The sequence below is a fragment of the Dermacentor albipictus genome, chromosome 3, assembly GCF_038994185.2.
Source record: "Dermacentor albipictus isolate Rhodes 1998 colony chromosome 3, USDA_Dalb.pri_finalv2, whole genome shotgun sequence".
In the NCBI taxonomy this organism is placed as follows: domain Eukaryota; kingdom Metazoa; phylum Arthropoda; class Arachnida; order Ixodida; family Ixodidae; genus Dermacentor; species Dermacentor albipictus.
The window spans coordinates 148542746-148566166 of NC_091823.1; the positions used below are offsets into that span (position 1 = coordinate 148542746).

General features: G+C 46.7%; 1 protein-coding gene across 2 annotated transcripts in view; it reads right to left on the minus strand.

The window, feature by feature from the left end:
* LOC135896694 (arginine kinase-like) overlaps positions 1 to 23421 on the minus strand; it is an 85135-nt gene that overhangs the window by 2502 nt on the left and 59212 nt on the right. The window contains exons 8-10 of one of the 2 annotated variants that reach the window (XM_065425187.2): positions 15699 to 16025; positions 11876 to 12080; positions 6171 to 7484 (exon numbers count right to left, since the gene is read on the minus strand). In XM_065425187.2, the coding sequence (XP_065281259.2) occupies positions 6574 to 7484; positions 11876 to 12080; positions 15699 to 16025 (1443 nt within the window). In that variant the 3' untranslated portion in view covers positions 6171 to 6573. Of the gene's footprint in view, positions 1 to 6170; positions 7485 to 11875; positions 12081 to 15698; positions 16026 to 23421 lie in introns of those variants that run through there. The other variant, XM_065425188.2, reaches the window with a different exon arrangement.

Below are 23421 nucleotides of genomic sequence, written 5' to 3' on the forward strand. Positions count from 1 at the left end.
CGCTCTGTGTGTCCTCAGCTCGTGCCATGTACAAGGCATCAGAGCGCTGCTAATAACGATGACGAAACGTCGTGGAGGCCCTGCTATGCACTACCAGAGTTTCTCGATAGCTTTTATAAAACTGTACCCAGTATACGATGAAATAAACATTATTATTATTATTACTATTATCATTATCATTATTACATCTTTGAAAATTAGTGAGGAGGAAGTTGGTACATTCGAGCTAGTCCTTGCTGGACTAGGGGTCGATACTGTTCCTGCCTGAAACCCCTCGCTTGAAGGTGAAGTAGGGATAAGCGGAAAATTGTCCCTCGACGCGCCACACCGATGCGCGAGTTACTCGTGTGAACTTGCAGCAACGCCAAAGAAATCATGCGATACTTGCACAAATTGAAGTTTATTGTGTGCCGGTAATAGCAAACAATTGATAGGAACACCCGAGAAAATACAATGCACAGTTGGTCAGGTATTACAATATGTACAATAGTGCTTGACGTCCAAGTAATATGCTCAGACCCCGAAGTGCCAATAAATAGCGTAGAACAACGATCACGCCATAGCACCGAGGAACAATACAGCACTTGAAATTCACGGCATACCACACATTGTATTACGTTGAGGTACTTCCTGGCATCTCTTGTTTTGTCTTGTCTCAAAAACTAACTCATACCCACTACGGGAGACTGGCCAAGAAGCAGGCGGTTTCAAGTATGCTTATTCAAATTAAAACAAAAATGAAATTTGTATATCAGAGCGTGGGTTAAGGGAATTTTAGACAAATACAATGTTAGGAATATTGAGATCTAATAATTTAAAATAAAAGAACTGAAATAATAGAAATAATTTATAATTTTAAAAAGTAAGCAAGGTACTTTTTCTGTGTCTCTAATAAAACTATAACCTGCGAGAAACGCATCCTTGTGGCTGAATCCCAATGAAGTCACCCCAAAAGAAAGAATAGTTGGCGAGGTTAGCGATAGACGAAGTTGTCAAAATGAAATTTCTAACAGTTTGTTTTAAAAATCGGTGGCACGATAAAAAGATTGCGCGATAGATTCAGGTGCATCGCAAAAAGAACACAGAGTGGGCACAACAAGAGCCTACCTGCGCAAGTAAAAATTTAGAGGCGGAATGCGACATCTCAGTTTTGTAAAAGAAACTTCAAATTGCTTTGAAGGACACCAATTATTATTCCGCGGGAAATAAAGACAGTGGAATTCAGAAGATGACGCTAAAACGGATTTTGCGGAATTTAGCGATACAGAGAAATTTCTGTACCTAGCCCCGGTGACATACGTTGATGTCGGCAAAACGAATATGATAGGGCCATTGAGAGATGCTCGTGCAAGTGAATCGGCCATTTCATTTAAGTGCAACCCACGCTTTCCCGGTATCCAAAGCGAGTAAACTTGCCTTAAGTACGGAGGAACCACTGAACAATATGTTCGCAGAATTCTTGAAGACGCGGTAAGTCTTGTGCATTCAGACAACAAGCCGGTCACAATAACAGCTAATGAGTAATTTTAGGGAAGCTTTCGTAATGCTAATACAGTCGCTAACAATCCTGCGGGAAATATGAGTGCGAAGTCGGGAAGGCGAAGAGAGTAAGACCATTGAAGAGATTCACAGAAGTCCCTACTTCTGCCTTTCATTGTACATTTTCGGGCCGAATGGTTTTCCTCTTTCTCTTCTTTCCTTTTGATAACCACATTACTCCTCCTCATTGGAAGCTGTAATTAACAAAAGAAAGTAAGCACCCCGATAGCCCAAAACCTATAGTCAGCACCATTCGTCGCCGCCATGGCCAGCTTCGCGACGTTTCTGCGAATATTTTATACTTTCGCTTGATGGGCAACGCAGAGAGCATAAAATTGAGCATTTCGCTCGCAGAATAATGCCCTTTTTATCAGCACACCATCAGAAACGCAAACCAACACGTATAGAAATAAAGATGCGCTGAAGATTATCAGCTGGATGCCGGTATGGCCTCGCGCAGGGCGACGACGGACCGCGACGCAATGCTTTGGGACAAATGAACGGGATTTAAAGAGGCCGAGCTGAGAAAAGAAGGTGCGGCAGATGTGGAAGACGATGTATTTTGCCGCGAATTAAAGCGTCAATAGCAGGCGTTAGTCGCCCGTAGCAGCGCAACAGTGCCTGAATTCGCGTTGCGTGTTGGCTGCGACGCCACGTCACGAACACTCGTCGACGGAGTAGAGTGGGTGAGAGCGAACACCTGCTGTCTTGCCGGCTGCCCGACAGCGTGCCTGCTGCTGTGTGAGGGGAGAGGCACTCGCCGCGAGGCCACGTCCCCCTCCCTCTCGAAAGCCAGCGCGGGGTCCGTATTCTCTCTGACCCTCACCGGGTTTAGCTGCAGCGCGCGCCTGGCGGCCCCGGTGGCCTCTGCTGCTTTCTCAGTCTCGTCGCGTAGGACGACGATGGCAGGCCGCATTGACACCGCTAGCTGCTGCTGCTGCTTGCTGGCTTGGGGAGCACGTACTGCTACGGCCCGTCACTCGCAGTGCGAAATGGGAAAGACCGCTCAGAGCCGTTCTTTTGGGCGTAATAGCTTTCGCGTTCACAACGCTCAGAGGTGCTTGGGCGTGCTCAGATTTTATTGAGATTTGGGGCCCTGTAACGTAAAACTGTTCTAAAATGTTTTCCGATCTCCTGACCTCAAACTTGCGTAAACGCCGACGCAAGCATCGGGCGGTGACCCGCAGAGTTTTCTGAATAGACCTATCAAACGCTCTCCTCGTTTATAGGAGGTCACTTTTGTTAGCTTTAAAAACGAATAGCATTGAGCGCCTTGTCTAATCTAACTCACTGATAAGAGGCGAGGAGCACGCTCAAGTGGAGAGGGATTCGATGGGGCCGAGCCAGTGCACCGAAAATCGATAACCGGATGAAGAGGGTGGTGCCGGCGTCTGCGATTGGTCCGCTTCCCCTTACTTGGCTTGAGGTGGCTGGTCGAAAATCGCGGCGGCATGCAACGCAAGCTCAAGAATGACGCTAAAACGTAGCCTCAGCAAAGAAGAGAAAGTTGGCAGAGCGAGGTCGTAAACGGTCCCAAAATGCTTGAAAACGTTACACGACCACGCAAAAAGGATTATTGTGCGCAAATAATTCCATGCCCTCAGGCAGGTGCGAGTAGCCAGTGCCTGAGCCATCAGCGGCAGCCATCTTTTATTCCTTTCGGAACGGCGCAGCCTGCGGCTATTCAGAAAAAAAAATCAGTTTTGTTCGGCACATCATTGCATCTTTAACGCGTGTACGTCACTTTGATGTGTGAGTTTCGCGGTTTTATGACGTCGCGTGACAGGCGGGGGAAGTGGGTGCAGCCCAAAACCCTTTGACCAATAACCGACAGTTAATGGCTAAAAGGCGTCGAATGAGAAACAACTATTTTTTTTGGTCCAATGATGCATATGATGATAGCAACTTTACTGTACTGCCGGATAAGGAGGCCCCCTACTCCTCGTCCCCGGCACACAGGCCTTGGGAACGGGGGTCGGGACTTCCGCGATTAGAAGCAAGCAAAGAGGTCTTCACTCTTCACAGCTTCGTCCGCCATGCGGATGGCGTGTTGCTGAGGAGTAGGGTGCTCGCTCCGCAGCAGGGCTTCCCAGGCCTCTCTACAATTTGTTTCCTTTAGGGGTACGCGTCATATCAGATGGGGAGCTATTGCGGTTTTTGTGAAGTCTCGTGACGAAATGGGTGTGGTTCAGAAAAGTTTGATTGCAGTTTGAAAGCTTGAAGGTTGATTGCAGAATTGGAATAGAAAAGTTTGGAATAGCTTTACGTTATAGCGCCCTTGATTCGGGGCATAGTGAAAGGAGAGAGAAGGTGGTAAAACAAAATTATTTTCTTATTGTCCCTACTGCAATCCCCCCCCCCCTCTTTCTTCCACCTACTGGCATTATACTTAGTCCCCGATACACTCAGCATCACTGATACTACAAATAACAAAAACATAAGCTGACTCGGGGTTCCGATAGAAAGAGTGAAATAAATATCCGTCTTCAGTGATATTAATGCGCTTAGCTTTCTCGCGTAACTAACCGGCGATATTTCGCACATGTCTAACCGTTTAGTGGGTCCATTCAGAATATAATACAGTCTAAAACAAAAGTAAAAATAGCATAGTGGTGCGGCACCACCATGGCACGGTGGAAAGGGGAACGTTCTCGCATTTTTTTCTCATCACAGCTATCGTTTGCAGGCGCTGTCGTTTGAGACGCAGCGCCTCTGGTCGAAGACGCTGCATGGGGTTTCGAACAGGTCTCGAGGTGGTGATATATATATATATATATATATATATATATATATATATATATATATATATATATATATATATATATATATATATATATATATATATATAATAAATGGATGGACTGCCTTGATGTACAAAAGAAACAAGACAAGCAGAACGAGACACGATCCAGGCACAGGGCACCGAGGACACCGATGTGTAGCACCTATTGAGGACTGCCCAGGCATACGACGCATCCGGGAACCCTTCTTCAGGTTGTCTGACCTCTGCAGTGACCGGCATGCTGAAATCAGCAAGTGAGGGGATTCAAGATGAGCGCCATTGCAGAGCTTTACTGGACTTCCTGCTCGATGCGGCGTTGCATTGAGATTTACAAGTCTTCAACCATTTCTTTGGCTCAGAACCGATTTTCTGTGACAGCAGCGGCCTCTTACAGCGGACATCGCTGCCTTCTGGCATGCAGGAGCTTCGAGGTGGTTGTTCTTGTTGACCACAAATACGGCGCGAGATACAACACATCGTCGTCTTCGTCCGCTACACTCTTGCCTGCTGCGACTCTCGAAATGCACCCACAGGCGCCGCCGTTCCCAGAGTTGGCGTGGCACGCAAATCGTCGTGGAGAATCGTGGAGTCAATTGGCTGCATAACTGGCTCGGTAGCCAATGCTCCAAGCTGCACGTTGTTGCCAGCGGCATTCTTGTATAGGGTCGTCGCGGCGCCTTGCAAAGTTTCGTTTTCTCTTCGTTGTGTTAACACCACTCTCCTGCCACTTCGGGACGTTGTTCTCATTCGCGCTAAACAGAATGTAAAGCAGCCCACGTTCACTGTCGCGAATGCAACTGTCGAATGCGCTTACGCGACCAAAAGTCCTCACTCGTGATTTCCCACACCATAATCGCAGGTCTCTGGCATAGGCTTGGCAAACGTTACTATTGGGGGCACTAGTGTCTATATGCGAGAGCTCCAAGTAAGGTGCTTCGGCTAGCATAAGGCATGGTGCGAAGGTCACCATTTTTAGTAATCATCATACGTGTGACTTCAAAATGGCTTTGCGCCTTTACGAATTGGTCGTTTTGAACAAAAGATTGCGGCATGAAAGCAACAGTTCCTAATGATTTTGTATGTATGCAGAGATTTATTGCCTTGTGGCTTTTGGAAAACAACGGTTGCTGAAGCCACAAGCAGAAGCTTAGGCAAATCCATGTACTACCCATTATTCTCATGGCAGCTGAAATATGGCAGCGCCACAGTTCTCTCTAGTGAATTGTTTGTAGTAGAACATATGGCTTTGGCTTCTGGTACAGGCATGCCCTGCCGGAACGCCTCTAGCAAAATGTTGTTATATTTTGCTTGCTATGTTGTACTTGCGCGTCCTCCATGTTTAAGTTAAGGTTCGAATCTGTCCCATGCTGTTCTGTACACTGGTGTATCCGCGATAAAGTTGATTAGCGGAGCTAGTGACTACGCTTGATGTACTTTGTGAATGCTCTACCACTAAGCTCCAACTTCATCTGCTGCTTGACTTGTTTCGCTCCTGATGCACCTGCAACGCGTGAGGCCAGGACAAACTATGTCACACTGCGCGTAACACCAGGGCTTGTGTTCGGGAACAAAGAAAAAAAAACTTTCTGGCGCTAGAACTCTTCGTTAGAGCACAAGCCGGCCGGTCAATGGCAAACAGCACTTGCGAACAAAAAGCACCTTGTGAACTCGAGCCCCAGTTACCTTTCACGTCTCTCGATCGGTGCCTTCAGTACCGAAGAAAACTCTCGCGCATGTGGATTGCACACAAGCCCTGCGACGAAAACCCTCCTCCTCTCTGTTGACTCCCGCGGCCGTCATGATATTTTTTTTTCTTCCGCTTGAGTTGCCACGCGGCATAACGTCAGTATGAAACAAAACACAGACGTGATTTTATTCGCGGAAGAAAGCAAATTTTGCCAGAGGGAGAAACGAACGTCATAATTCAAAGGTCAACACATGCTTTCGCAAGGTTTGCTTTAGATCGGCGAAAGTGGACGCGTTCAGTGACACGCAAGCCTTCGTTGGTCCCGTGGTCTCAATTTCGGTGCGCCACCGCAAGCGCCACGCGCCTGCTGCAGCGGCGTTCAGCTTCCTCCGCGATTCGCCGTGGTATCGCGAAAATACCTGCGTAACCTGCGCGGCCGGCACGTCGTCTCTGCGCGCTACGAGGGACGCGGTGGAGGTGGCGGCGCCACGCCGCCACCCGGCGATGCTCCCGGCGGTCGAACGCCTGGGGAACTGCCGGGAGCAGCGCCGGTTGGTGCGATGGGCTATGGTCCGGGTGGTCGAGCGCCTGGGGAACCGCCGGGAGCAGGGACGCGTGGTGCGATGAGCGATGTTCCCGGCGGTCGAGCGCCTGGGGAACCGCCGGGAGCAGGGCCGCGTGGTGCAAAGGTTGGTGTTCCCGGCGGTCGAGCGCCTGGGGAACCGCCGGGAGCAGGGCCGCGTGGTGCAAAGGTTGGTGTTCCCGGCGGTCGAGCGCCTGGGGAACCGCCGGGAGCAGGGCCGGTTGGTGGGATGGGCGATGGTCCCGGTGGTCGAGCGCCTGGGGAACCGCCGGGAGCAGGGCCGGTTGGTGGGATGGGCGATGGTCCCGGTGGTCGAGCGCCTGGGGAACCGCCGGGAGCAGGGCCGGTTGGTGGGATGGGCGATGGTCCCGGCGGTCGAGCGCCTGGGGAACCGCCGGGAGCAGGGCCGCGTGGTGCAAAGGTTGGTGTTCCCGGCGGTCGAGCGCCTGGGGAACCGCCGGGAGCAGGGCCGCGTGGTGCAAAGGTTGGTGTTCCCGGCGGTCGAGCGCCTGGGGAACCGCCGGGAGCAGGCGGTCGAGCGCCTGGGGAAGCGCTGGGAGGAATGCCGAGTGGTGCGAAGGGCGGCGGAAGCCTGGGTGACGCGCCCGGTGGTGGTGGCCGTGGCGCGGCCGCTGACGGAGACCCGCCTGCCGCAGCAGGTGGCGGCGCTGGCGATAGCGCGGCCACTGACGGAGATCCGCCTGTGCCTGGTGCAGGCGGCGGTGAGCCGGGAGCGGCCTCCTCCTGGCTCATGAGCTCTTTCTCCAACCTGATGAGCTCGAGCACGCCGTCCTGCATCTCTTTCACGGCCTGGTACTCGGTGAGACCCAGGCGCCGCTTGTTGGAGATGTCGTAGACGCCGCCTACGCTATCCGTGTGCTCACCAGCGGTGCCTGGAGTGACGCGCGCGAGTTCGAGCGCAGAGCTGTGTTAGGAGGAATGGCCTTGCGCGCTAGGGCGTACCGAAGATTTCTTCCGTCTGGTGCTCTGGGACTTCGCGCTGTCGCTCGCCCCGGCCGTTCACGATATATGCGAAAATACCGCGGCCACCGTGCACGCATACACTGGCAGAAGGAAAGAGACGTGAAGCTAGATAATGGTGAGAATTCGAGAAGGGAGTAGGATTGGGCTTGTTGGTGAAACAAAAAAAAAAGAGAGAACACAGCGCTCTGTTCTCTCTTCTGTTCCCTCTGCTGTCCTTGCGCTGTTATAAAGCGTAAGAGATCAGTTCCGGCCAATAGGTTTCTCACTGGATAGTGGGAAATCTGTTGCCACCACCTGTGAAAGCTTCTGCAATGACGCTGTGATACACATGAAAACACCGAAGGTTCGGGTTGTTTTGAATGTGGGTTCTTTATGAAGCTTTCTTGAAGTAGGCCTTCCTAACAAGTCCTGGTTCTCTCGCAATAAAATTTTGCTTGAATGTTCATTACGTTGAAAATCCCACGGGAACCTGTTAAAGATGGTAAGATATCCAGTAATAATAAGGATCTCCATGGCGTCACGACCGTGTCCATGTTAGTCTGTTGCATGTATGACTATTACTTTCGTACCTTAATCTTCACGGAAAGTTGTATGCAGTAGCTCAACAAACGCAGACCCATGTTTTTAGCGATGGTGCAACGATGTAGTACTTTGCGGCTGCGTCAATATAAACCATACAGCAGCTTGAACAATGACGAGAAAAACAGCGATAAGATACAAAACTGTGAAGTGATGCCAGTGCCATTAATACTAGTGCCAACGAAATCATTCAAGCCGTATTAGGCTGCTCAACCATTTCTTCCCAAGGACTGATGCCTGCGTGGCGCCAGATTTGCTTGATGTAACGCTTCTTTCTTGGGAGAAGCGTGTCGCCTGCCACTAAAAAATCTTGGCAGAGTTTGCTTCCGCAGTTGCCGTAGAAAAAAAAAAGAGTTATGTTCACTCAGTGTAAAGGTAGTAGCAACCGCGTGGCCGCGCATGTTTTGTTTCGTTAGTATTAGCACTTTCATAGCAAAAGTCACTGATTGTTGTCACGTTACCGCCTATGACTGATGCGCTTGCAACATTATATTGTTGGTAACCCTCAAGTCGATTTTCAAATACGTGGTCTAACGTTTCCAAGCAACTCGCGAGTTACGTGAGCAGGTGTAGTGCACGTATGGCTCTAGGCTAATAATGGACTACGCGGATTTCCTAAGAGGGAGCTTTGGGCCCTGTTTCAGTAGTTACGTGCAGCACTGTGGAAGCTACAGGCTTCATTGATCAATAAGGGAGGCGAACTCATCTTGAAGGTACCCTTCCGCTCCCTGTCGTCTGCTTGTGGAGAGCGCTAGAGCGCCGGCAGCGGCAGCATCTGATAAGACTGTAACTGCGCAGTGAGATCAGCTGTTGTGATAGCAGTCGTAGAAAATTTGTTCAACATTCGCTCTAACCGCAAAAAAGTCGTGCTTTTTCAAAATATCTTGAGACACGCAGGAGGAGGAGAGTTGCAGATACTTCGGAAGCGGAGGGTTCAGAAGGAGCACTCGGCCAACGAGTCGCACGGGTGGTGGCGCCTTTTCTTGATCCCTTTTGTAACATCTACTTGGACAGGTTCCGCTCGCTCACATTCGTTCGCGCAGCCGTTTCCTTGATTTGGATTCGTGCACCTATACTGCGCTCCTTCCGCACTGTTCCAAGCATGTTCAACGTCAACTTAATCGTTCCTTTCGCGCAGAAGAGCAGCTTGGAACAATGTACCACGCAATTAAGTCTGTGGAAGCCATTTTTGCGAGGAACGAAGCGCTGCCCAAGATGGAGTCCTCCGCGGTGTTGCGCCTGTGCCGACTACACAAACGAATTTAGCCATGGTCAAATCAATTAACTGTTTGTCCGTTTATTGCGATAGCAACCATGCGGACACTCCAGGCGCATTTCTGCCGTCGCCGTGCGGTTGCGTAGAAAGTCAAAAGGCGATAAAATCGTCGATGCGGGCCGTATGCTGTCTGTGTGATTGAAATTGTGCGAGGGTGAGCCGGCGCACGCGTTTCAATCTTGCGCACGCAAGAGAGGAAAGCGGGGAGGCAGCGCGCCGTTTTAACGCGATAGCGTTAAGGAGCTCGTGTCGCAGAAAAGCCGGTGTCGGCGTCCGCGGCGTTGACCGTGAGCGATATTCAGTCGCGCGCAAGGCTTCGGGGTGAGGGCTTCCAACTAAGCCCCTATCGACAAGATCGCTTGTCAAGGCCGTTTTTCTGTCCGATGGTTTTCGAACTGTGGCACTACATCTCGCTCCGCAAGAACCTGCGCTCGCGGGTCGCGTAGCCTTGGCTCTTCTGCACGGAACTACTGAAAGAGAGTGTAGCTCGGGGGCTCTTATCTAATTACACGGGAGAGGGAAAATAGTTTTTCTCTGCGACGATGGCACAGAGTTTGATGAAGTTTGTTGTATTTAAAAGAAAAGTTGAAATATGGTAATTCTTGGTAGCGAACTTTCAATTTAGGCCGTGATTTTTTAAATAAAAATGGTTGAAGATCGCCAATTTTTAGAAAACGAAATTATCAAGTTTGCAATCCTAACTCGGCAATGAAAGACGATATCACAATTCTGTAAATTGCATCCAATAGTCCATCGAAAGAGGACAGAAGTGTTGTATTATACATGGCTCTGAAGCAGATCACTAATGTATGAGTCGGACTTTTGCAAAGCCCCTGTAAACAACGTAACAAATTGACGCAAAATATAAACTGACAGTTAAATCTGTCCACTTTGACTGCTCTAACGGATACATTCTACAGAACTGCGATAACTGTTCTTGGTGCAGAGCTACGAATCTGTAAACTTCCTGCTTCTATTTTTTTCACACTTACCAATTTATAAAAATTCTTTTTAAAATATTCAAACCTTAAAACAAAACTCTGCTTGCCACAGTCACTGCAATTTAACTCTATATCTCACATGCAAGAGATTTCATTAAACTAGGCCCAGTGGTTTTCTCAGAAAAGCGTTTCTGTGTTTTACGTGCATTTGAATAAGCGGAATCGGAGTTGGGCTGTAGCTAAATATTCCTCTTAACGAGCGCTAAATACATGGTTACACGATCGCTACTGCGTTCCAACCGCATTTACAAGAGCTTTTACGGGACATTCGTATCACCTTCTGGCAAGTCTATTACAAAGTTTCGAATTTGCGCCATTGCAGCCGCATTGGTGTGGAATACGGATACGGCGACGTGGGAATAGGAGTCATTCGATGGAAGCGAAATGCAAAAAAAAATAAATAGAACATTCCGCATGCTTAGATTTAGGTGCACGTTAAAGAACACCGTGTGGTCAAAAATTAATCCGGAGTGTCACACTACGGCGCACCTCATAATGAGGTAGTGGTTCTGGCACGTAAAACTCCATTTTTTTTTTCTCAACAGGGGTCACTCGTACACTGCGCAATTTGACACCATCTAAATTCAATTAGCAACGACTCTGCTCGTCACTGGCTCAAGAAGTTATTAGGTGATTCTGCTGCTGTCTCCGTCGCTGCAGTGTGTCTGATTTGCGGGCACAGGTTTGTCCGGCAGAAGTGATATTCGTGAACGTTGGTCGTGATGGCTTGCCCGCGGGCCGTGACCCAGCGCGACGATGTTGCTCGACGAAGGGTTCTCCGCGAGGGCGAGTGCGCTTGCTCTAGGACGCGATGACTCAGCACTCGACCGCACAGACGGCTCATCGCGGGTCATACGGTTCGTTTATACCAGCTACGATGACCAGCACTTGCGTTAGCAACAGCGGTGCAGACAAGGTAGCGCAAGCTGGTATCAGAGCAAAGCCCGCGGGCTGAAGAAGGCGAGACAAGGACAAGGTGCCGGCCTTGTCGGTTATGTGGCCACTCCTTCGTGGCGAAACACTACGGATTCGGTGGGAAAGTTGCGATTAGAAAGAACAAAATACTCCTGACGGGAAGGTTAAGACGAGAATGAAACGCGACATCACTCGACAGTTGTCAGGGTCACTGGTATAAGCATCGTTATTACAAAGCTGGTCGGTGTCATCGCGCTCACGAAACCTGAACAGGAAGAAAAAAATGGTGGACTTGGTTTTGTTTTTGGCCGATCCCACACAGTGTACGAATGTTCGTGGCTCGAGGTGCAAGAGATAAATAAGTAAAAATGAATAAATAATAATAAAAAAACAACCTGCACCCCCCTCTTCCCGAAAAGAAGAAAAGAGAGAGAGAAAAGCACAGCGGTGGAGCTTTCTCTATCTGCTGCCGCGGTAACCGTTGCTGCCTAGTTAGTCAGTCACTATAGTGACTACGCAGTTCACCCACCTCGCACTTGCAGGTTGTACTTGGCCGCGATGGAGTCGAGCTTGGCCTTGTCGGCGGCCAGCTTGGGCAGCTTGATGTGCACACTGGCACGGATGGTGGTGCCCAGGTTTGTGGGGCAGAAGGTCAGGAATCCCAGCCGGTCGTCCCGCGAGAAAGGCAGCTTCTTCTCGATCTCCTTCACGCCGTTCACCATGCGGCCAAAAATCTGCACGGACAGCGAGAACGGAGTCTCTCAGCGCAGCGCCAGAATGCAGCACGAAAGAGCGGTGAAGTACGCACGATTACGATTCCCTCGGCCGTTATTCGTTCTTAGCCAACGAACGCACCATCGCAACATCTAGCTGCCATGGTGGCATTTTTGCCCATCGGGAACGCGGTCGCGAGTTTCCTTACCGGGCGTTGCGGCTGCTTCTGTTGGCTGCGGAATACGAAACGCTCGTGTGTTCACTTAGTCCGATCTAGCATGGCATTGTTGCATCTGTCTTACGCTAGCATCAGCTAACCACTCGCTAGACTTACTCAAACGCAACCTTAAACGTGCCCCAGCTAACTTACGCGGAGTGCCACACATCGCTCGAATGCGTTCTAGAGTAGAGTTATTCCTCAGCTCTATTCGGGATGCATTCGAGAACTACCCTTTTTGGGGAAATCTAGTCACCATGGAATTGTGCGGCCTGTTTCTGAACACTCACTTTACGCCCCATATCTGCAGTAAGATCGTGCCCCCCTTAACGACTTATCACACAACCACACAATCGGTCGATTTGTATACTCCCCAAAACCTGCAATATCCTGCACCTTTACCCAATTTTCGAATCACCCAAAGTCTTTTTTCCTACGAACAGATCATTACTTCATGGTAAACGTATGAGCTGATGCTCAACACTTCATCTCCCTCGAACGATAGTAGAACACTGCTAATCAAACAGACTTCACAACTTTTGAGGAACTCTTGCGCAAAGAATATGTTTCACCATGTTCAATAGTTCGTTTTACGCTTGTTCGCAGTTTTACCAGTGGATATATTACTCACTTTAATGTTTTGTTCGAACCCATAACCTAAACTGCACGTAACACTGCGGTTACAAAATTTTTATAAGTTCCAATGTGTGTCCTTATGTATCTATGTTATCTGACTTCGCTTGACTCCGGTTACCATGCTTTACTATTTGTGCAATTTACTTTGTAGTGAGCTTGTTCCTTCAATTTCTTCATATTCTTGCCCATATTCGATTTGGCATCTCCTTTTCATTACTCATCTTGTTAATCTGTTTGGTTGCGTGCTTTGTCTATTCTGTAATTTTTGCGTCCAAAAAAACTCACCTCTTTCTATTTCCTTGCGTTACCCCCTCAATCTCCTTACGTATTACCCTTTCGAGATCCTGTACTATCAAATGAATAAATAAACAATTCTCTGCGTCGCGTTACATTATACTGCGTGTATTTATTTGCATTTACCGTATTCTTTACGCTTAGCTTCTCTGTCTAGAGGCTTTCTAAATGCGAATCATTTCTTGGCGAACATTTGGTACTCTGACATTATATATCTTGCCGCCTACGTCTTGGTGCTGTCATGATCGTTTCGTTCACTTAGTATGTACGAAAACTGGCATAGGGCAACAAGAGTGTATGACAAACAAACTATCGGTCATGACATGAGAACCACGACATGTGTGTCATGTAGGCCATCAAGCAGCGGCCTACGTCTTGACGCTCTCATGGTCGTTTCGTTAACTTCGGAGGCACCAAAACTGGCACAGTATGACAATAGTGTATGACGTACATAAATGATAGGTCATGATATGAATGTCATCAAGTGCGCGTCATGTAGGTCCGGAAACAGCCGCATACGTCTTGGTAGTATCAAAATTGGCATAGTATGACAAGAGCATATAACGAAAATAAATGATCGGTCACGACATGAATATCATGATATGTGTGCCATGTAGGTCATGAAATAGCCGCCTACGTCTTGGTGCTCTCATGGCCGTTTCGTTAACTTGGTATGGACCAAAATTGGCGTACTATGACAAGAATGTGACGAACATAAATCACGGGTCATGAAATGAATGTCTCGACAAGCGTATCGTGTAGGTCATGTGACAGTCGCCTACGTCTTGGTATGTACCAAAATTGGCATAGTACGGCAATAGTGTAGGACAAATATAAATGATAGGTCAGGACATAAATGTCATGACATGCGTGTCATGTACGTCATGAAATAGTTGCTTACGTCTTGATGCTCTCATGGTCGTTTCGCTAACTTCGTAGGCACCAAAACTGGCATAGTGTGACAAGAGTGTATGACGAACATAAATGATAGGTCATTACATGAATGTCATCAAGTCGTGTCATGTAGGTCATGAAACAGCCGCCTACGTTTTGGTATGTAGCGAAATTGGCATAATATGACAAGAGTGTATGACGAACTTAAATGATAGGTCATGACATGAATGTCATGACATGCGTGTCATGTAGGTCATGAAATAGTGGCTTATGTCTTCGTGCTGCCATGGTCGTTTTCTTAACTTAGTATGTACCAAAATTGGCGTAGTGTGACAAGAATGTATGGCGAGCATAAATGATGGGTCATTACATGAATGTCATCAAGTCGTGTCATGTAGGTCATGAAACAGCCGCCTACGTCTTGGTATGTACCAAAACTGGCATAGTACGGCAATAGTGTAGGACAAATATAAATGATAGGTCAGCACATAAATGTCATGACATGCGTGTCATGTAGGTCATGAAATAGTTGCTTATGTCTTGATGCTCTCATGGTCGTTTCGCTAACTTCGTAGGCACCAAAACTGGCATAGTGTGACAAGAGTGTGTGACGAACATAAATGATAGGTCATTACATGAATGTCATCAAGTCGTGTCATGTAGGTCATGAAACAGCCGCCTACGTTTTGGTATGTAGCGAAATTGGCATAATATGACAAGAGTGTATGACGAACTTAAATGATAGGTCATGACATGAATGTCATGACATGCATGTCATGTAGGTCATGAAATAGTGGCTTATGTCTTCGTGCTGCCATGGTCGTTTTCTTAACTTAGTATGTACCAAAATTGGCGTAGTATGACAAGAATGTATGGCGAGCATAAATGATGGGTCATCACAGGAACGTCATGACATACCTGTCATGTAGGTCATCAAACAGCTGCCTATGTCTTGGTGCTCTCATGCTCGTTTCGTTAACTCCGTAGGCTCCCCGCACACTGCTTCACATAACATCGATTCCCACTAAGCGTGAGATCTGCGCGCTTTTAAATGCGAAGCATTTCTTGGCGAACATTTCCCACTTTGACAGCATCTACCTATCTAGCCGCCTACGACCTGGTATATACTCTCACGGTCGTTTCGTTAACTTGGTATGTGCCAAAATTGGCATAGTATAAGAAGAGCATGAGGGATAGGTCGTGACATGAATATCATGACATGTGTGTCACGTAGGTCGTGCCACAGCCGCCTACGTCTTGGTGCTCTAAATATGGCCGTTTTGTTAACTTGACACGTACCACAATTGGCATAATATGACCAGTTTACGAAGAACATAAATGATCGGTGAGGGCATGAATATCATGACTTGTGTGTGCTCTCATGGTAGTTCCGTTAACTTGGTAGACTCCCCGCACACTGCTTCGCCTAACATCGATTCCCACAAGGCGTGGGATCTGCCGGCTTTTTCTATTTTAACTAATAATCGCTGGTCTCGTTGCAATCTCCGGTTTAGGGACCATTGCCTGTACATCAGCCGTGCGTAATGGCGTGAATCTCGGACGAATAGTAAACGAGCGAGCCAGGACGAGAGCGCACCTGCTTGAGGTCCCCTCCCTGCTGCATAGAGATGATTCGCAGGTGGTCCTCCTCGTTGCACCACACCAGGAAGGTCTTGTTGTCGTTGTGGAAGATGCCTCGCCCGGTGGGCCAGTAGCGGCAGGCGTTGGCCGCCTGCAGGAAGCGGTCGCCCTCCTTGAACAGGAAGTGGTCGTCGATGAGCTGCTGCTGCGTCTTCTTATCCATGCCGGTCAGCGGGTAGTAGGTGCCCTTGAGCTCGCCGTCCAGGCCCCGCAGGGCCGAGCTGACCTTCTCCTCCATCTCCTTGTACTGGGCCTCGGTCAGGCACGGGTTGAACGGGTAGCCCTGCGGTAGAATCGATTCGAGCACGTGTTAAAAGGATGAGGCAAGATATTCCAGGTTAAGATAAGTGTACACAAATTCAGGCAGTGCCACAGTAAATCGAGCGTTTAATCCTATGGCTGTCCCTGTTTTCGAGAAAGCGGGAAATTGTTTGACAAAAAAGACAAAAAAAAGACAAAAAAACAATCTGTAGCATATTTTATGCGCTACCAGATGACGAAGCAATCCAGGATGAAGTGAAATATACGAACCGCCATGTTAAATAATAGGTTTATTTACCATCGACGTTGATGGGGGGACGTATAGAGAAGAAGCTACGGCATGCAACACGTTTTTTTTCTTCTACTTGCAGCATCAGCCTGAAGAAAACGTACCTAAACAAACGTGAAAAATATCGCAGTACAATAAGAAGTGACACGATTACAGTACATGAGGGTGCTGTAGGAACGTGCCATTAGAAAGGGCACAGATTCGCATACACAGAGCAGTGAACACAATACGTGAATAAAACATGTGCTATAGTTAGCTGTGACACAAGCACCAATAAATGTAGAATCACTACAGAGAAATACAGTAAGAACAAGAAATGATGAAAACACTGGTTTAGAGGATATTAAGTAATACTCGATGCGAAACATTGTGTCTCCTTTTTTGTCATTTAAACCGGGTTTACATTACTACAGAGGCATAAATTTAGTAGTTTAGGAAAGTGCGCTTTTTAATTTTTTCGCCATATGGCGTCCTGCAAGAGTATACGTGCCACGTAACAGAGTTTCTTGTGTGTATGATTTCTTTCTTACGCACAAGTGCTCCTCCTTTAAGATAAGATACAATTTTAAATGCGATACTGTAACGTTAGGCGGTATTTATAGATATGAAATACCTGTATTATGGGAGTTCCTTCGAACTGTGATGTTGAGGGGTAGTCATATGCCACACTGTGTGCATTTCATAACATTTGTTTCTCAAGTATATTAAGTTTCTTTAAATTTGGCACTGCTGTGTTCCCCCATATTAGGTGACAGATATATATATGCGGATAAACCAATGCGTTACACAAAAAGAAGCTTCACTTTGGTGTGTAACGTGTGCATATTTGCGCATGTTAAACCAATGATATTACGTAATTTCTTTGTTATGCACTCACTATCTAAACACTACGTCACGTTTTTCGCGAGTAAGACGCCTAATGTTTTAGAATAGCTTACTATTTCCACTTTTCGTCATGAAGCATGATCGTGTCATCGATGCAAAAAATCTTCTTTTCAGGACGATAAACAATAGCCTTCGTTTTACTCGTGCGAATATTCAAAGCGTTATACTGTGACCATATACGAAGCCGCATAAGCGTGGTGTTAAATCTGGTGGTGAACTCTGAGTCAGTTGGAGCTGAAAACAGTAACGTCGTATCATCCACATAAATAAATAATTTTGGTTCAGTGTCAATGTGTATCATATCATTTAGGTCGATGTTAAAACGAAAAAGATCGAGAATGCTCCCTGGGGCGACTGCAGATAGAATTGTTCTAATATTTGAGGAACGTCCATCTATATCGACATGTCGCTGTCTGCTACCTAGATAGTTTTGTAAGAATGTCAAGCTTTCCTGTCGGAATGCATACGCATTTAGCAAAAAAAAAACACAAAAAAACAATATGGGGTTAGGATGGTCAGACGCATTTGTAAAATTTATGTAAATTCCAAGCGCTTGTTTGTTATGCTCGAATGATTTTAAAATGATGTGCGCGTGTCTCTAGGCAAACAGAAGGTGCCTAATCTGAACAAACTGGAGATATGGGCTCTATGTCCACATGTAGACCTACTCACGCCACATGGTAAAACGAGTACTTTTGTCAGATTCGTACGAGACCGTTTGAGAATAACGAACTGATGTAAAAGAAACATTGTCCCACTGGAATTTTGTTTGGTTAACAGCTCGCCTCCCAAACGCTCATTCGTACCAGGCAGTGAAAAAATGACGCCAAGTACTCGAAACTCGCCTTTTCTGGTCTTCCTTTCTTGTGTCCTTGCTTTCTTTCTTTTTACGAGCTGTAAGGAATTCTCATAAACTCGCCCAAATTTGATTTCTTGTACACTCCAAACTAGTCTTTTGGACAGCGAGGACATTTCGCACGCTTGGGATCGCCGAAAGGCACGCGTTTCTCAGCTGAACGTGGGCGCTCACGCGCATATGGGCGTCGGTCTGTGCTGACTGTTTGTGAGCGCCGAACCCTCCAGTTTTGTGTCTGACGCGTGTTGGTGAGTGAGCGACATCCGACAATGGCAGGCGCCTGCGCGGATTCGAAAAAAAAAAGCAGCATGCCGGGACTTGACCGAGCACCGACTGCTCATGATGGCCGGCCGACGATTCCACCTCTAAGCTGGGCGAGAGTGTTTTTTCCGGAAGACATGAAAGCAATGCACCTTTGCGGCGGGGTAGCCTTTCGCCTTTGTTCTCGAGCAGCATTTGCAGCTGACTTCTCTTCGCGTAACGATGTAGATAAGTGTATTGCTTTTTTTTGGTTCAACGTCGCCTCGTAACTGCACGGGCCTTCTCTGCTCATCGGCGGAGTCCAGTTCCGGGCCATTGTGCCAACGCTATCGCTCTGTCTGTGGAAGCTTCTTGCAATAAATAAAGAAATATAACAGAGATCGTGCCTGTACGTTCTGCGTCGTGTTGTCTGTCTGATTTTCCACTGAATTCTTTTTTTTACTGCTATGGATTACCAAGTTCAGTTCAGTTCAGTTTATTACCTTAAATGTCCCCCGTAGGGGCATTACATAAGGGGTGGGTTTTTATAAGATGGCAAAACATCGTCAGAAATAATTATTTAACAAAATGGTCGGTTGCAAGTTGAGTGAACGAAGAGGGACAAGTCGTATGAGCGATTTTGGCGGGAAGGCCATTCCAGTCTGTGGCGGTACGGAAGAAAAAGGAGGCTGCGAAGGTGGTTGTCCGTGCACGTGGGCGTGCCACTTGAAGTGGATGGCTGGTGCGATGAGATATGCGTGCTGCTGCTGTTATGTAAGGCTCTTGATTAAGGGAAGAAAAGAAGAACTTGTGGTACAGGGAAAGACTGGAAATGCGACGTCGACATGAAAGCATTGACAAGCCCGATTCTGATTTCAGTGATGAAACGCTGACGTCGTATGAATATGAGGTATGAATGAATCTAACAGCACGATTTTGAACTGATTCTAATGCGTCGGTGAGATATGCTTGATGCGGGTTCCAGATAGCTGACGCGTATTCCAGTTTCGGCCTGACAAGTGACTTATATGCTAGTAATTTTAAATCTGATGGGACCTGCCGTAGGTTCCGTTTTAGAAAACCTAAGGTTTTGTTAGCTGCAGAGATAATGCTAGTGACATGTGCGCGCCAAGACAAATCGTGAGACAGGGGGACACCTACATATTTATAGGATTGTACTGATTCTAATGGTACCCGCCGCGGTTGCTCAGTGGCTATGGTGTTGGTCTGCTGAGCACGAGGTCGCGGGATCGAATCCCGGCCACGGCGGCCGCATTTCGATGGGGGCAAAATGCGAAAACACCCGTGTGCTTAGATTTAGGTGCACGTTAAAGAACCCCAGGTGGTCAAAATTTCCGGAGTCCTCCACTACGGCGTGCCTCATAATCAGAAAGTGGTTTTGGCACGTAAAACCCCAAATATTATTATTATTGATTCTAATGGTGTGGTAATAATTTCATATGGGAAGAAGGAAGGGTTGCGACGGCGGGAGAAGGACACGAATTTACATTTCTTGGCGTTAAGGGTCATCAGCGAATTGCTGCACCATTCTAAAACACTGCTAAGATCATTTTGGAGTGCAGTATGGTCAGATGAGTTATTGATAGAGCGGTAGATGACGCAGTCGTCTGCAAACATGCGTATATTACTGGAGACACACTGAGGTAAATCATTAATATATATTAAAAATAACAGGGGACCAAGAACAGGTCCTTGGGGCACGCCATAGGTTACTGGGAGGGGACTTGATAAGTTACCGTTAATTAAAACCGTTTGTGTGCGATTAGACAAAAATTCATTTATCCAGATTAGAACGTTAGGGTCCAAGTTCGACAGTTGAAGTTTTAGTAGCGAAAGTTGGTGGGATACTTTATCAAATGCCTTTGCAAAATCTAAAAAGATTGCGTCAGTTTGTACATTGATGTCAAGGTTAGTATGCAAGTAATGAACGAAAATAGCTAATTGAGTTTCGCAAGAGAAACCTTTGCGAAAACCATGTTGTGAAGGGTGAAAAAGTTACTACTGTCCAAGAAGGCAATGATTTGAGAGTAGATGACATGTTCCATGATTTTGCACGGCACGCTTGTTAGTGAGATGGGTCGATAATTTAATGGAGAATTCCTGTCACCGGTTTTGTAGACTGGAATGACCCTTCCTACTTTCCAATCACCCGGAATGTTTCCTGAAGAGAGTGACTGTGAGAACAGTAAGGACAAGTATGATGCAGCCATGTGTCTTGTGTTTCTTAGAAGTTTAGAGTTAATTTCATCAATGTCAAATGAAGATGATAGCTTAGTCTTCTGGACTGATGAAATTCCGTCAGCACAAAACGTGATGCATGGCATGTGATTTTCAATGTTGTACAAAGGTAAAGAAATGTTTGTTTTGATTTCTTTCGTAAATACTGTTGCAAATGTGGAATTAAAAGTGTCAGTGCATTCAGTATCGGTAATTGTGTCGTGTGAGTCATTGGTGAGCGTAATAGTGTGAACAGGATGAGGATTTATTACTTGCCAAAATTGTCTTGGGTTAGTGCGCAGCAAATTTGAGAGTGTAGGGCCATAAAAGGAACGCTTCGCGCTGCGGATAGCAGTCAGATATTCGTTTTCAGCTTTGTAGTAGATTTCCCATCGATGCGAGTTCCCGTTATTTGTAGCCACTCGGTAAAGCCGTTTCTTTTTATTTTCTAGTTTTTTCAAGGCGTTAGTAAACCAAGGCTTTCGATTATTGGGGCGAATGTGAACTTTAGGAATATATTTGTTAGCCAAATCTGTTAACTTATCCTTAAACATCGACCACTTATGGAATATTGACTGATTGCGATACGCGGCTTCAAATGTGAGGCAGAAGGTCTCAAGTTCGCGGTTAATTGCGTCATAGTCACCCTTTTCGTAAAGCCTTATAGTTTTCTTATGCGTCTTATTTGGTGTTACAGGAAAAAAGAAAGTAGCATGAATGACATTATGGTAACTAATTCCTCGAAGGTGTGCAATTGATGAGAGGGTACTGGGATCATTAGTCAGGATGAGGTCCAGAATGGTTGCGGATTCTGGTGTGACACGCGTTGGCTCCGAAACTAATTGTGTCAGATTAAAGTTCAAACAAATGTCAATAAAATTACTTGTCTCTGGGGGACCTACTATTGAATAATATGGTAAGTTGCTCCAGTCTATGTTTGGGAAATTAAAGTCCCCGAAAAGTAAGATGGAGGCATTAGGGTAGATGGTGGTTAGTTGTAATAAATTGTTATTGAGCTCCCCACAGAATTCAGGAGTGGCATGGGGAGGCCTGTAGCAAACCCCCAGCAGCACTGTAAGCGATATAGTAGCCATAGTATTTCGAGTTTTGATGCGATGTTAATAAATGAACACGAAAGTTGCCGGTGAACTGCTACAAGAACGCCACCGCCCCTTGTGCCTACGCGGTCAGTTCGATAAACATGGAAGTCGGGTAGCTCGGCCAAAACTTCGGTATCAGTGACGTCATTGTGTAGCCAGGTTTCTGTTAGAATGAGCAAGTTGCTGCCTGTTGATGATATGAGGTTAGATATAAGCTCGCGCTTCGAAAGATAACTACGTGCGTTAGTAAAGACTACGGAAAACGTAACATCTTTTCTAGGTGCAAGTTCTGGTTGATTCTTTTTTTTGTAGAGAACGGGATGATTGGTACACAATTTCTTTTACAGAGTTAGATGATTCATCAAAACCATATCGTTTAAGACCAATGTACAAGGTTTTATAGCGTAGAGAGTATGCAAGTGATTTAGATTTGGCGAAATGCAAAAGGGTCTTCCGTGCTTTCTGAATCAGGCGAGAGAAATCTTCACTTACACTATAATTAGTTCCTTTTAGCATTCGGCCTTTTGACAGAAGGGCGTCTTTCGTTTTCCAATGTGCGAATTTTACTATTATTGGACGATTTCGATCTTTGGTGTGTTTTCCTAAGCGATGTGCCCGTTCTATATCTGTGGGGTTGATGTCGGTTTGTAAATGATTATGGCAGATCTGGATTATTAATTCTTCAGGCTTAGTAAATGTTTCATTTGTAGTAGGGTCAGTAATTCCGTGGAAGATCAGGTTATTGCGGCGAGATCGGTTTTCGGCGTTGTCGAAACCGTTCTGGTTTCGAACCAGATCGATTTCGGAGTGCCACCGAACCAACGGATCGGATCGGATCGGAGTGGCACCGAACCAACGTTTTGCCATCAATAAGAACATTGCTGGTGACACAAATGCAAGGCGTGAAATGTGCCAGTTCTCTCGGTAATGTTAATTTCTCGTGGCACTCAAACGACATGGCTATGCTGCTGTGGGTGCGAAAGGCCTTCGTGATCAGTGGCGTAAGTACGCCGTGCTGCTGCAGGAACAGCTTCTCCGGTAACGCGTACAAAAGAGTGTGTTATAACTTGGCAACGTAGAGGGTACGATGCCGATGGTTAGCACAGATGGAGGATGGAAGCCAGTGCGTTGTAAGGGGGCGCTCTTATCTCACAATTTTATGCTTTGAATGAATGAAAGTGCACTCAAGTGGAAGTAAAGCGAAAGTTTCCTGTAGTAGAATCAAACTTCGAGAGTGCAGCTTTGTTCTTCTAAGGCTCTAAGTTTTCGCTATTCACGTGTAATCCTATTGCGAAAATAGAAGATGAATGCTTGTTCTGATGAAAATAAAAAAAGAAAAAAAAAACATGTCGCCCGCTGCCTGTTTTGTTAGAAGGCCCTCAGAGGTTCTGATTTTGTGCTGCAATAAAGTCAATCATAACGGTACGTTGGCATCCATAAAAGTGGCGATCGGAGAGACAATGAGAAGCGAAACTTGCCCTTCCGCAGAACAAGCTTCGTAGCTGGCGTAAAATTTGTTCTGGTTCGATGAGGAAACCCGACATCAACGGATCTGTGGGGTAGTCGCTCTGCAAGCAGAGCTAGCGTACTAGAACATTTTTTTTACCTGAGTAGCTCTTTTGCGCAAGCAAATGCGTCAAATTGAGCATTTTCAGCACGAACTGAAGTAGATGGAGGCACAGATGCGACAAGCAGCGCGCGCACCTGTAGTTTAAACATGCACTGTGATGTATTTGCACTGTCTGGCTGGTAAGAGAGAGAGAGAAATAACTTATGAAAAGCAGAATGCTTAACCTGGGTACATTCGTCT